The sequence below is a fragment of the Gigantopelta aegis genome, chromosome 3 (genome assembly GCF_016097555.1).
Source record: "Gigantopelta aegis isolate Gae_Host chromosome 3, Gae_host_genome, whole genome shotgun sequence".
NCBI classification, from domain to species: domain Eukaryota; kingdom Metazoa; phylum Mollusca; class Gastropoda; order Neomphalida; family Peltospiridae; genus Gigantopelta; species Gigantopelta aegis.
The window spans coordinates 94639303-94655628 of record NC_054701.1 but is presented as its reverse complement, the minus strand read 5'-3'; the positions used below and the strand labels follow the sequence as shown (position 1 = coordinate 94655628).

At 34.6% G+C, this 16326-nt stretch overlaps 1 protein-coding gene across 1 annotated transcript in view; it reads right to left on the bottom strand.

Annotated features, from left to right (window-relative positions):
• The window catches only part of LOC121368950 (voltage-dependent calcium channel subunit alpha-2/delta-2-like), a 95645-nt gene extending 81364 nt beyond the window's left edge, over nt 1–14281 (bottom strand). Inside the window, exon 1 of the mRNA XM_041493715.1 lies at nt 14175–14281. Coding sequence (XP_041349649.1) covers nt 14175–14281 — 107 coding nt within the window. The remainder of the gene's footprint in view (nt 1–14174) is intronic.
• Between the last annotated feature and the right edge of the window lie 2045 nt (nt 14282–16326).

The window sequence follows — 16326 nt, the reverse complement described above, 5'->3', positions numbered from 1 at the left end:
AGAAAATGTCTACTGTATTAGTTTAGTTCAATCATGTCACAATGGAAGCAAGTTGAAGACAGTCTCTTTAATATTAATCACATTGATTTTAATAATACATGATTGGATGAAATATAAATATCATGAAAACATAAAATGCAGAATTTAAGAAGCCTGCTTTTCTTACTCTTAGACGTGTTTATTAAGTATGGTAAATCAAAGTAGTTACGTACACGTGTTTATTAAGTATGGTAATTCAAAGTAGTTACGTACACATGCGTCTATTAAGTATGGTAAATCAAAGTAGTTACGTACACATGTGTGTAAGTATGGTAAATCAAAGTAGTTACGTACACATGTGTTTATTAAGTATGGTAAATCAAAGTAGTTACGTACACGTGTTTATTAAGTATGGTAAATCAAAGTAGTTACGTACACATGTGTTTATTAAGTATGGTAAATCAAAGTAGTTACGTACACATGTGTTTATTAAGTATGGTAAATCAAAGTAGTTACGTACACATGTGTTTATTAAGTATGGTAAATCAAAGTAGTTACGTACACATGTGTCTATTAAGTATGGTAAATCAAAGTAGTTACGTACACATGTGTCTATTAAGTATGGTAAATCAAAGTAGTTACGTACACATGTGTGTAAGTATGGTAAATCAAAGTAGTTACGTACACATGTGTCTATTAAGTATGGTAAATCAAAGTAGTTACGTACACATGTGTCTATTAAGTATGGTAAATCAAAGTAGTTACGTACACATGTGTCTATTAAGTATGGTAAATCAAAGTAGTTACATACACATGTGTGTAAGTATGGTAAATCAAAGTAGTTACGTACACGTGTGTAAGTATGGTAAATCAAAGTAGTTACGTACACGTGTGTAAGTATGGTAAATCAAAGTAGTTACGTACACGTGTGTAAATATGGTAAATCAAAGTAGTTACGTACACGTGTGTAAGTATGGTAAATCAAAGTAGTTATGTACACATGTTTAAGTATGGTAAATCAAAGTAGTTACGTACACATGTATACAGGGTTCTTACACTTGGAAAAGATTAAAATTCAAGTACATTTTCAGAACTTTTCCAGAACATTCTTAAAGTTTTCCAGGACATGAAATGTTCAATCAATGAATGTTTTTATAACAAAATGTTGTCTGAATTTAGACAGGTTATGAGGACAACAAAAGTAAAGATGCGAAAAAAACAGGACACAATAAAATTTAATACTTTTCCCAGGACATTCCAGGCCTGGATTTTTAAATTACAAAATTCAAGGAAATTCCAGGAAATCCAGTATGCATAAGAAGCCTGATATATGTACATATATGCTTGTAAATTTGACGCTACAAACATGACATGTTTTATAAGTCCAAAAACTAGATTTTCCATCCACTTGGATTTAGGGTTTTTTCCTTGGTGGCTCCTTAAGTAAACCATCAGTTTACATTAATTTACTTGTTCAACAACACCTCAGCACATTTGGTGTCTAACAGAAGATTCTTCTAAAACTTGGTCAAAAGTAAGAGGAAACCTGCTGCTCTGATGTATGAAGGCAACCCCTGCAATTAAGAAAATGTCCACGGCAAAAAAACCTTGAATATAGACCAAGGCAAAAATGTACCATGGATAATTAAAACCTCCATGGCATTGCCGACTGCTGTGGCCAATTGCAGGGTTGTGAAGGCTACTCCTAGCAAAAGGCACCAACCCCCAAAGACAGCACAGCATATACCAATATACCGTGATCTTCGATGCTCTGGTCATGGAGCACTGATTGGGATAGGGAAAGTCCAAACTCCATGAAGGGTGAATGCAGAAGATGGTGTGTATCTCATGATATATTTATCATTTTAAAAGCCATGTCCATCACCATGGAACAGTTTATTCAGCATCACTTCACGACATGCTCTACAAGTTTCTGATATTGCTACACATTTCTAAAATGTCAAATAACACATAATTTACATTTTAACATGTGTAATTGGTAATTAATTTTCAGTTGATTACAACTGTCACTAATCAAAATGCTGGGAACAAACCCATGCCTAATCTGTGAACGCTGCTTGTCAATCAGTCAAATGTGTTTTCATGTCCTAACATTTGGTTCTTTATCACGGCCAACTGCCGGCCAGCAGTGACATGGTTATAATTGGCAATTAGTTGCGTCCAGTTGTTCCGTTTAGTCTTCATTATCTCCTCGGCTAATGGCGCCCGGCACATTTATTAACCCGGCACGTTTATTAGCTTACCGATGTCCACACAATTACAGGATTAGTCGCGGTTCACCGCACGTGCATGTGGGGATCACTGAAGAGAATTAGGAGTTTTGAATCATATTGATTATATTTACAGAGACCTTGACCTGGCACTAGTGACAGAAAACTGTTTTAGACATTACTGAAGACCATTTTAGACAAACTGTCTCTACAGAAAACAGCTTTAGATGGAAACCTGCAGTTAACCGGTTCAGCTAACTCATTATTTCAGTCTCTGGAGTAAATACATTTATATAAAAGCAGAGTTAGAGACTACAGCTTTTGGAAGCCATCTTAGTGCTATAGTTACAGACTGACAGATTAGCCTATTACAATATCGTAAAATCATCGTAGGCTTGGACATCACTACAGCACATGCTAAAGTGACGTAAAAGTGTATGATGGTTTTAAGATATCATAGTGCTAAGATAGCTTCAAAAAACTGCAGCTTGATCTGTCAGTCTCAAACTCTAGTTTTATATACAGTGGATTCTGTCTTAACCGGAATCTGTCTAAACCGAATTTCTGTGTAAACCAGCAGTTTTAAAGTCCCATCCAGTTACCGTTCATTTATTATGAATACCATAACTAGCATATAAAAGGTTGTGGTATGTGTTATCCTGTCTGTGGAATGGTGCATACAAAAGATCACTTGATGCTAATTGAAGAGAGTAGCCCATGAAGTGGTGACAGCGGGTTTCCTCTCTCTATATCTGTGTGGTTCTTAACCGTATGTCCGATGCCACATAACCATAATTAAAATGTGAAGAGTGCGTCGTTAAATAAAACATTTCCTTCCTTATTATGAACAGAACTGTGCCTAAACCGGATGCTGTCTATTCCGGATTTCAGATGCAAATTCAAGAACAAAAGAACGGTTTATGTAGTAGTTAGCTCTATCTACACCGACATGCGATATTACCTCTACTGTGGTCACCTTTTATACAATAACGGCAGTTCCCCAGTAATTAGAACACCAAAGTGTTATGAAATAATTGTGCCTCTTTAAAGACTTAATAAACAATGAACCACACCTATTGTAACGGGTGTGGATAGCATTGCTTAGCCTTACTTTCACAGATGTCTTACACTGTGCAAACGTTTGGTGAATATGATGTTTTATTTACCTTATTTTTTTAATCAACATATTGCAATAACTGTAACTCTTTGACGAAATCAGTCTACAATGGCACTCTGTTTAAAACTGGCATATTTCATCGGTGCCACTGTCATCACTATATATATTTGGAATGGAGGGTCAACCTCTAGGGGGGGGGGGGGGGACCACACAAGCCACTCTTTTTTTATATAAATAGAATAGGAAAATTCTATAAATATTTACAATTATCCCTTCCACATTACTCATACTGATTGGTTAGAATTGTTTTTAAACTGTCAAGTTTCTTATTTTGTTCAGTGTTGTGACAATCCCTGATTAAACAATCTGCTGGGGTGCCATTAAACAAATATACATTTACTAATTGTTGCTAATTCAGGGGCATAGGGGCCCCTGAAGCAAATGGTCCGCTTTCAGAACTAAAACATACAGATTTATACATATGGAGTTTCTGGTGGTGCAAAAACAAAATAGAAAAAGGGTCCACTTGGTTCATATTCGAACCACACACCCCAGGTCCAGATCACACTACACTCCTATAATTACAAAATTGCTGACATTTGCCACTAATTAAACCATGCACTGGGGCTTCATTAAAACTGCTCATCCTATTGTCAGCTTTGCATCAAATACATTTTGAGCTATTACATGTGTCCTTGTAAGAGAAGTGAAATGAAGTCAGTGTACTAACGGTGAACAAGTTAATTGTATAAAGTTTAATAAACAGAGGACATACACACACAAAGTGTATTGAGGTCAGTGCACTAACGGTGAACAATGTAAGCTAATTACACAAAGTGTATTGAGGTCAGTGCACTAACGGTGAACAATGTAAGCTAATTACACGAAGTGTATTGAGGTCAGTGCACTAACGGTGAACAATGTAAGCTAATTACACAAAGTGTATTGAGGTCAGTGTACTAACGGTAAACAATGTAAGCTAATTACACGAAGTGTATTGAGGTCAGTGTACTAACGGTGAACAATGCAAGTTAATTGTATAAAGTTTAATAAACACACAAAGTTTATTGAGGTCAGTGTACTAACGGTGAACAATGTAAGCTAATTACACGAAGTGTATTGAGGTCAGTGCACTAACGGTGAATAATGCAAGTTAATTGTATAAAGTTTAATAAACACACAAAGTTTATTGAGGTCAGTGTACTAACGGTGAACAATGTAAGTTAATTGTATAAAGTTTAATAAACAAATGACGTGTATTGAGGTCAGTGTGTACCAACTGTGAACAATGTAAGTTAATTGTCAATCTAATTAAAATTAGCTCCACTATTACATGTTTCGTAAGAATTACGAATGCCTTAAAACATGTTTTATTTTATAAAATAAATAATTTGTAATGTAAAACTGAAGACTGATTTAGTTTTTTTTTATTTTATAAATAAATAAATAATTTTTAATGTAAAATTGAAGACTGATAACCCACCCCGTACGTATTGGTATGGTTCGATGTACTGCGGCCACTAAAATAGACTCGCCTGATATTTTTAGAATTTGTATGCTCCTACATAACGTTATAAAAGGCGAAGTGTGATTGGTCAATATTTAAATTATTATTTACAGATGAAATGTTACCTGGACATTGGGGACTATGCAGTGTTGTTAGTTTTAAATCACTAGCAGGATTCTGCAAGTAAGGTTTTGATTGGTGGACATGAGCTCCAACTGGCTGTCTTTAGATCCACATGTAATAGTGGAGCTAATTTTAATTAGATTGGTTAATTGTATAAAGTTTAATAAACACATGAAGTGTATTGAGGTCAGTGTGTACTAATGATGAACAATGTAAGTTAATTGTATAAAGTTTAACAAACACATGAAGTGTATTGAGGTCAGTGTACTAATGATGAACAATGTAAGTTAATTGTATAAAGTTTAATAAACACATGAAGTGTATTGAGGTCAGTGTACTTACTGTGAACAATGTAAGTTAATTGTATAAAGTTTAATAAACACATGAAGTGTATTGAGGTCAGTGTGTACTAATGGTGAACAATTAAGTTAATTGTATAAAGTTTAATAAACACATGAAGTGTATTGAGGTCAGTGTGTACTAATGATGAACAATGTAAGTTAATTGTATAAAGTTTAATAAACACATGAAGTGTATTGAGGTCAGTGTACTTACTGTGAACAATGTAAGTTAATTGTATAAAGTTTAATAAACACATGAAGTGTATTGAGGTCAGTGTGTACTAATGGTGAACAATGTAAGTTAATTGTATAAAGTTTAACAAACACATGAAGTGTATTGAGGTCAGTGTACTAATGATGAACAATGTAAGTTAATTGTATAAAGTTTAATAAACACATGAAGTGTATTGAGGTCAGTGTACTTACTGTGAACAATGTAAGTTAATTGTATAAAGTTTAATAAACACATGAAGTGTATTGAGGTCAGTGTGTACTAATGGTGAACAATTAAGTTAATTGTATAAAGTTTAATAAACACATGAAGTGTATTGAGGTCAGTGTGTACTAATGATGAACAATGTAAGTTAATTGTATAAAGTTTAATAAACACATGAAGTGTATTGAGGTCAGTGTACTTACTGTGAACAATGTAAGTTAATTGTATAAAGTTTAATAAACACATGAAGTGTATTGAGGTCAGTGTGTACTAATGGTGAACAATTAAGTTATTTGTATAAAGTTTAATAAACACATGAAGTGTATTGAGGTCAGTGTGTACTAATGATGAACAATGTAAGTTTATTGTATAAAGTTTAATAAACACATGAAGTGTATTGAGGTCAGTGTACTTACTGTGAACAATGTAAGTTAATTGTATAAAGTTTAATAAACACATGAAGTGTATTGAGGTCAGTGTGTACTAATGGTGAACAATTAAGTTATTTGTATAAAGTTTAATAAACACATGAAGTGTATTGAGGTCAGTGTACTAAAGGTGAAAAATTAAGTTAATTGTATAAAGTTTAATAAACACATGAAGTGTATTGAGGTCAGTATGTACTAAAGGTGAACAATGCAAGTTAATTGTATAAAGTTTAATAAATACATGAAGTGTATTGAGATCAGTGTGTACCAACAGTGAACAATGTAAGTTAATTGTATGCTCTATTTACTAGCCCAGTCTGTCGGTTATTGATTTCACTTGATGCATGTCATCAAGTTGCACAGATCAATAAAAATCAACACACTGTACTAATACACACATATTGTTTCTCAGTTCATATTATTCAAATTCACATGAAGTGTATTGAGGTCAGTGTGTACTAATGATGAACAATGTATGTTAATTGTATAAAGTTTAATAAACACATGAAGTGTATTGAGGTCAGTGTGTACTAATGATGAACAATGCAAGTTAATTGTATAAAGTTTAATAAACACACAAAGTTTATTGAGGTCAGTGTACTAACGGTGAACAATGTAAGCTAATTACACGAAGTGTATTGAGGTCAGTGCACTAATGGTGAACAATGTAAGCTAATTACACGAAGTGTATTGAGGTCAGTGCACTAACGGTGAACAATGCAAGTTAATTGTATAAAGTTTAATAAACACACAAAGTTTATTGAGGTCAGTGTACTAACGGTGAACAATGTAAGTTAATTGTATAAAGTTTAATAAACAAATGACGTGTATTGAGGTCAGTGTGTACCAACTGTGAACAATGTAAGTTAATTGTCAATCTAATTAAAATTAGCTCCACTATTACATGTTTCGTGTGAATTACGAATGCCTTAAAACATGTTTTATTTTATAAAATAAATAATTTGTAATGTAAAACTGAAGACTGATTTAGTTTTTTTTTATTTTATAAATAAATAAATAATTTTTAATGTAAAATTGAAATTGTATAGACTGATAACCCACCCCGTACGTATTGGTATGGTTCGATGTACTGCGGCCACTAAAATAGACTCGCCTGATATTTTTAGAATTTGTATGCTCCTACATAACGTTATAAAAGGCGAAGTGTGATTGGTCAATATTTAAATTATTATTTACAGATGAAATGTTACCTGGACATTGGGGACTATGCAGTGTTGTTAGTTTTAAATCACTAGCAGGATTCTGCCAGTAAGGTTTTGATTGGTGGACATGAGCTCCAACTGGCTGTCTTTAGATCCACATGTAATAGTGGAGCTAATTTTAATTAGATTGGTTAATTGTATAAAGTTTAATAAACACATGAAGTGTATTGAGGTCAGTGTGTACTAATGATGAACAATGTAAGTTAATTGTATAAAGTTTAACAAACACATGAAGTGTATTGAGGTCAGTGTACTAATGATGAACAATGTAAGTTAATTGTATAAAGTTTAATAAACACATGAAGTGTATTGAGGTCAGTGTACTTACTGTGAACAATGTAAGTTAATTGTATAAAGTTTAATAAACACATGAAGTGTATTGAGGTCAGTGTGTACTAATGGTGAACAATTAAGTTAATTGTATAAAGTTTAATAAACACATGAAGTGTATTGAGGTCAGTGTACTAAAGGTGAACAATTAAGTTATTTGTATAAAGTTTAACAAACACATGAAGTGTATTGAGGTCAGTGTACTAAAGGTGAACAATGTAAGTTAATTGTATAAAGTTTAATAAACACATGAAGTGTATTGAGGTCAGTGTACTTACTGTGAACAATGTAAGTTAATTGTATAAAGTTTAATAAACACATGAAGTGTATTGAGGTCAGTGTGTACTAATGGTGAACAATTAAGTTAATTGTATAAAGTTTAATAAACACATGAAGTGTATTGAGGTCAGTGTGTACTAATGATGAACAATGTAAGTTAATTGTATAAAGTTTAATAAACACATGAAGTGTATTGAGGTCAGTATGTACTAAAGGTGAACAATGCAAGTTAATTGTATAAAGTTTAATAAATACATGAAGTGTATTGAGATCAGTGTGTACCAACAGTGAACAATGTAAGTTAATTGTATGCTCTATTTACTAGCCCAGTCTGTCGGTTATTGATTTCACTTGATGCATGTCATCAAGTTGCACAGATCAATAAAAATCAACACACTGTACTAATACACACATATTGTTTCTCAGTTCATATTATTCAAATTCACATGAAGTGTATTGAGATCAGTATGTACTAATGATGAACAATGTAAGTTAATTGTATAAAGTTTAATAAACACATGAAGTGTATTGAGGTCAGTATGTACTAATGATGAACAATGTAAGTTAATTGTATAAAGTTTAACGAACACATGAAGTGTATTGAGGTCAGTGTGTACTAATGATGAACAATGTAAGTTAATTGTATAAAGTTTAACGAACACATGAAGTGTATTGAGGTCAGTGTGTACTAATGATGAACAATGTAAGTTAATTGTATAAAGTTTAACGAACACATGAAGTGTATTGAGGTCAGTGTGTACTAATGATGAACAATGTAAGTTAATTGTATAAAGTTTAACGAACACATGAAGTGTATTGAGGTCAGTGTGTACTAATGATGAACAATGTAAGTTAATTGTATAAAGTTTAACGAACACATGAAGTGTATTGAGGTCAGTGTGTACTAATGATGAACAATGTAAGTTAATTGTATAAAGTTTAACGAACACATGAAGTGTATTGAGGTCAGTGTGTACTAATGATGAACAATGTAAGTTAATTGTATAAAGTTTAACAAACACATGAAGTGTATTGAGGTCAGTATGTACTAAAGGTGAACAATGTAAGTTAATTGTATAAAGTTTAACGAACACATGAAGTGTATTGAGGTCAGTGTGTACTAATGATGAACAATGTAAGTTAATTGTATAAAGTTTAACAAACACATGAAGTGTATTGAGGTCAGTGTATACTAAAGGTGAACAATGTAAGTTAATTGTATAAAGTTTAATAAACACATGAAGTGTATTGAGGTCAGTGTACTTACTGTGAACAATGTAAGTTAATTGTATAAAGTTTAACAAACACATGAAGTGTATTGAGGTCAGTGTACTAATGATGAACAATGTAAGTTAATTGTATAAAGTTTAATAAACACATGAAGTGTATTGAGGTCAGTGTGTACTAATGATGAACAATGTAAGTTAATTGTATAAAGTTTAACAAACACATGAAGTGTATTGAGGTCAGTGTACTTACTGTGAACAATGTAAGTTAATTGTATAAAGTTTAATAAACACATGAAGTGTATCGAGGTCTGTATATACTAAAGGTGAACAATGTAAGTTAATTGTATAAAGTTTAACAAACACATGAAGTGTATTGAGGTCAATATGTACTAATGATGAACAATGTAAGTTAATTGTATAAAGTTTAATAAACACATGAAGTGTATTGAGGTCAGTGTACTTACTGTGAACAATGTAAGTTAATTGTATAAAGTTTAATAAACACATGAAGTGTATTGAGGTCAGTGTGTACTAATGATGAACAATGTAAGTTAATTGTATAAAGTTTAATAAACACATGAAGTGTATTGAGGTCAGTGTGTACTAATGATGAACAATGTAAGTTAATTGTATAAAGTTTAACAAACACATGAAGTGTATTGAGGTCAGTGTGTACTAATGATGAACAATGTAAGTTAATTGTATAAAGTTTAACAAACACATGAAGTGTATTGAGGTCAGTGTACTTACTGTGAACAATGTAAGTTAATTGTATAAAGTTTAATAAATACATGAAGTGTATTGAGGTCAGTGTGTACCAACAGTGAACAATGTAAGTTAAAGGGACATTCCTGAGTTTTCTGCAATTTTTAAGATGTTATCGCCTAACAGAGACTTTTTAACGATTGTAATGACATATCAACTATATTTGTCTGCATAAAATATTAGTGGCTGTATATTAAACATGTTTTTGGTTGTTTTAATATTTATACTAGGCTAAATTTATTTTATTTCCTAAAATATTATTTTTTCGTACGTACGAACTTATTTTTCGACAAAATCCAGTTTGGGCTTCTTACAAATATTACGACGACTAGAAACACATTGAATATACAGACACTGATATTCTAAACAAGAAAATACCTTTAATATTAAGTTTAATCGTAGAAATATTTTATTAGTCGGAAACATCTTACAATGCAGCGAACTCGGGAATGTCCCTTTAATTGTATGCTCTATTTACTAGCCCAGTCTGTCGGTTATTGATTTCACTTGGTGCTGTCATCAAGTTGCACAGATCAATAAAAATCAACACACTGTACTAATACACACATATTGTTTCTCAGTTCATATTATTCAAATTGACACACATATACAATGTATTGTTTTTCAGTTCACATTAAATTCAAATTGACACACATGTATATATTTAGTTTTTGACAACGTCTGAAGACAAGAACATATCACATACATGTACAGCTGTCTCTTCCCCAGCCTGAGAGCCAGCCTGTGTGTTTCTACGGCCATGTAACTCTAGCTTTTGCTTTTAGGTTTGCTCATATAAACTGTATGTAAATCAGTCATGTAGATCAATAAACTTGGCTCATAGCGGAATATGTCGATGTTTATACCAATGCATATGCAAAAACCCACAACTTTTTATTAGTTTTTGAACGCTTATCATCATATACCTTTGATTTGATGGGTCTTATTGACACCCATCAGCCAATGTGATTTTTCTTTTTGCAGGTGTGTTGTTAAACATTCATTCATTAATAACTGCTCAATTTAATTAAGAGTAAAAACAATACAAGAACACGTAAATCAAATGTTAATTAAATAATCACACCAAAAACATCTACACATGTAGGAAGTTCATTATTAATTTACCAAAAAGACAAATAAAACCTGTGTGCCATATGTAGATCATTTTATATTGGGGAAGAGGGCCAACCCATATGCGGGGGGAGGGGGGGGGAGGGGTCAATCCACACTATGTATGCTTTTATAAAATTTAATACAGTAAAAAACAGGTTTGATTGAGGGGCATGGACCCTGTGACCCCCACACACACACACACATACTACGCCACTGTTGTTAATATACTGCTATTTTCATTGGCTCGCCATATTTTAATACTGTATATATACTCCATGTACCTCTCAGGATAAAAGTGACCAGAAGACTTATTAATACACAAATACTTTGAAATAGAGGTAAGTATTGTAAATGATCCAAGAAACGGTGTGTAGAGTACAGCTTCGCTGTGTTAACAATGAGGGGAGTGATTAAATTCTCCCCTAACTTAGATTATGGGAAGCCATATTGAGCACTGATATTTGGTTCTGATGTCATCCTGTTTGTTTTTTAATTTAAATTCTTCGGCTTATTACACAGTCTAATTTCCTGAAATGAAAACTAAATTAATTTTAATATAATTAGTAACATTATTAGTTTACAGTGAGATCGAACAAAATCGCCCTCAAAATATATAGAATAAAACCTAGAAAATCTGCTCCAGGAGAGAGGGGTTTTGACGACCAAAACCCACCCCTGCACACACGTCTGTCCTGAAACTCACCCCCCTGCACACACGTCTGTCCTGAAACCCACCCCTTGGGACTACGTAATTGGTCAGTTCTGTGGTTTTAGATGGAAAAGTCTACTTAATAGTTTTACAGAACTATTTACAGTAATAAACAATGTCCATTACAATTTTAGGGGCGACAGGTAATATTCCACAATACCGGTATGTATTTTTGTGTCTAGACAGTGTCAATTAATTGGCTCGTCTGGTTACCAATCAAATACACACCTGCCAATCAGGAATCACAGGTAGAAGCAACTAACAGCAAAGACCAATTAACTAAGAAAACACTCTGTGTATCATTTCAGTAAGTAGGTTAATGCATGGGCAAAACATTGTTCATTGTTTCGACTTGTTGTGTAGCCACTTTGACAATGGTATTTTATTTTGTATTGAAAAATAATATATATAGTGCTGGATATACTTACTGTTGGCTTACTGGGATGTGTATTATTACAGAACATTGCAATGTATGACTATTTATCATCCCGCAAAAACCAGGTAGATTGTGTTTCTCTAGTTCTAAGGCTCATTCCTGACGTTACGCGTTAAGTATTACGTAACCACCAGCTCGCCAGAGGGCGTACTCACTGAGATGGTACAAAATGGCTGCGCCCGTTATATATAATAGCCGTCACATTTAACCGTTTTATTAATTACTATACGATTATACGTGTTGATATTAAGCAATAATGTGCATTATATATCGTTGAATATGCATACCAGGCCAAATGCCTTAACTGTCCTCTCACTGACACTATAATTTGTGATATCTCCTGCGATATCTCCAATCTTGACTGGTCAAATTTTAATCACAACAGGGCATACAATTTGATTTTTTCAGACAAACGATATGTCGTTCATGTGGTTTTAGTGTTTGCACGAACAATTTTCTCCAGTGGTTCAGATACAAATGTAAAGGTTAACCGGCAAAGGTAATCAAATGAGAATCTAAGATGGGCGATTTTTGTACCTTTTCTCCAAATTCTTATCATAAATACTAAGTTATTATTATTATTTGGTATGCTAGGACAAACTTGAAAGCTGGCATTTACATTTCAGCACACTAACCCATTGGTTCTATTACAGGGGAGTACTTGTTGGCACCAAACAGGGATTTCCCGGAAGCTTTGAGTTTCCGGGTCTGAACGGAAAGACCCGAAGTTCATCATGTTCTAATTTCCACTTCGTTATTTTAAAGTCCCTTATTAAACGTACTATTTTCTTCGCTGTGTATGTCATATTTTAATAAATTGATTTAGCAAGGGTTGTACTTGTAAACCGCTTTAATTTCCAAACCGCATATTGTTGTCCGCACGTAGTGAAATGATCAAAGGGAACGTGCGACTATGTTACTAAATGTTAATGACACTTCTAATGACAGTGCCGACTTTGTAATTGACCGCGATGTCGAGTTCAAACAGATACATTGTTTTTTTCTCAAAAATAATACAGATTATTTGGGGGAAATGTGCTAACCTGAGACCATTTTACCATGTATTTCCATTATTCTACCCTCTCAATTAGTTGTAATCCATATATAAATACAAAGAGATTCATTTGCAACCCTATATAGCTGTTTGTTAGTAATATTAATATGAATAAATGTTGTTATGCAAATTCGGGCATTTTTTTTTAATTCGGGCAAAAGCCAGCCAACTTTCATTTATGTAGTCATTGTAGATGCATATACTGACATACTATAGACACACACATCCCCTACCCATGTCAGAACTACCAGACTTGTAAAAACCGGGGAAGGGGGGCAGGTGGTACAGTCTCTCCCCCCCATGACGAAAATAATTTAAATAAAGATACAAACATGGGTACCCTGCCCAAACTAGATGCTGTGACCCATTGACTAGCGATTGCCCCCCCCCCCCCCCCCTCCACACACACACTCCAGATATGGTTCCTAGGAGTAGGAGCCAGACTACTTGTGTCTTTATAATTTATTTTATGAAAGGTGCAGCAAAGCATCAACATATTTTAAGCATGGTGCATACATGTAATGTATATATGTATACATAAGTACTGTTAATAAAAATACAGACGGAACATTTTCTCTTTTTGTTACATCATGTTACTGAAGTTTCTACTTGATGGCATGACCGGCCCGTGTTGGCAGTGACCGAATACTCCCGCGCGGTGTTTACATAACAAGCGTCTCCGCGACGCGTGTACACACTACCGTATGCTGCGAAGCGTTGCGAGGAGCTCGACTTGATTCAGAATGTAAATCTATAATTGTTACCAGTCGCCTAGTCGGTTGATCGCTAGAAGTGTCGGGCAACGTCCCACGATTCACAAACAGCGAACAATACGATAGCTGATACTGACAAACATATACACTTTCATATTTACCTCGTGAAATCTGGCAAAGATTTAGCCCCATCGGAAACAGTGCAGCAGTTTAGTAAGAAACAAACACACAGCGACAGAACCAACACACCACATCTCGCTGTCGCCATCTTTGATAATCCCAGAGCCTCGCTCTGGCTTCCTGAAAGTCGGGCACCTGCTGCCAGTAGCGTGTTACGAACATAAAGTGATCAATCGGCGGCATTTATACATGGCATATAATTATTGAGTGTTAGTCACTCACAATAGATGGTCTGCCGAACGCCCAGTGTTAATTGTATACCAGTTGAGACGAGCGTAAGAGAAATACTGTTATAACTATTAATACACCGACACTGACAAATTACTCAAAGTCCAGCATCGTGACGGATTTTTGTCTTGTATGATTTTAATTACTTTTTTTTAGCTTTCCAATTAGAGTTTAAATCCGCTATCCTGAACTCACATTAAACTAAATTATTTAGACTAAGTTGTTTGTTCTGAAAAGGGACGTAGAAAGTGACTAAAATACATTTGCTTTACGTTATACATACGATAAATGTTTACAATACATGTACTTGCAATTATGATTATATAACACACGTAACATGAAACACGTAATATATCTGGGGTCGTTGCTTGATTTTTCTATTGGGAGACGGTGCAACTTTTGAAAAGGACATCTACAGTATTCCACAGTTTACTAAAATGCACGATACATACGCAGTCTACCCCCATTTATATTTTAGTTGGATGTTGTTGTTTTTTTGTATGTAATATATTTTGTCATTTTGCAATGAAGCCGTGCATGATATCCCTACTTCCTGTTTCCGTATTGTCTGCGTGATGCGTATTGGAACGATCACAGAGGAGTTCGGGAATTAACGCATGACGTAACACGCATCACGCATTGCGTACATATGGAAGCGCTTGTGGTTTACGCACTACGCAGCACATGGGTTTCTACCTTTAGACGCACCCGAATACAATCGTCTCAACTAAAGATAAATAAAAAAATTCATTATATTCGTTCGTCGAAGTTAAAGTTTGTTTTGTTTAACGACACCACTAGAGCACAGTGATTTATTAATTAATCATCTGTTATTGGATGTCAACATTTGGTAATTTTGACATATTAGTCTTGGATAGTGGCGGGGGGGGGGGGGGGGGCGTCACGGGGTCCATGTTCCCATTATTTTATTTTTTTAAACTATTAAATTTGCCCCCGATACTGCCCCCCCCCCCCCCCCAAAAAAAGGCTACGCCAGTGCTTAGAGGGATCCCGCTACATTTTTCTGCTAGTAGCAAGCTATTTATATACGAACCATCCCACAGACAGGATAGGACATACTACGGCCGTTGATATACCAGTCGTAGTGCAATGGCTAGAACAGCTGTGAAAAGCTTAATACCGCACTGTAAACAAATGTCAGCCTCAGCGGGGTGTGTGTGTGTGGGGGGGGGGGGGGGGTCGTCCAAAGATATATGATCACCCTTATATCGTGTTTTGCGAAGAAAGTTAATGCAGACTGAATGACTCTGACTTGGACAGCGATACGATTTTTAATATTCTATAATTGGCTTACGAGGAACGTCGTGGTTTTTTCTTGTACTTTTTTTTTTAATGTTTTTGAATTACTGTCATCCTGTTGGAAACTGTTGTATTACAAATGCATGGATTCCGACCTGGGCTTACTGTATTATTGATGAAGACAACGTGTTTGCTGTGCTTGTCTTCAATTATACTGAGTGTTTATACATGTAGTCTCCCGACAGAGGACACAGTGTGTCTGAATTCACTCTCAAACGAAAGGGCTAACAACAATACAAAGAAAGAAAGAGATGTTTTATTTAACGACGCACTCAACACATTTTATTTACGGTTATATGGCGTCAAACATATGGTTAAGAACCACACAGATTTTGAGAGGAAACCCGCTGTCGCCACTTCATGGGCTACTCTTTCCGATTAGTAGCAAGGGATCTTTTATTTGCGCTTCCCAAAGGCAGGATAGCACAAACCATGGCCTTTGTTGAACCAGTTATGGATCACTGATCGGTGCAAGTGGTTTACACCTACCCATTGAGCCTTGCGGAGCACTCACTCAGGGTTTGGAGTCGGTATCTGGATTAAAAATCCCATGCCTCGACTGGGATCCGACCCCAGTACCTACCA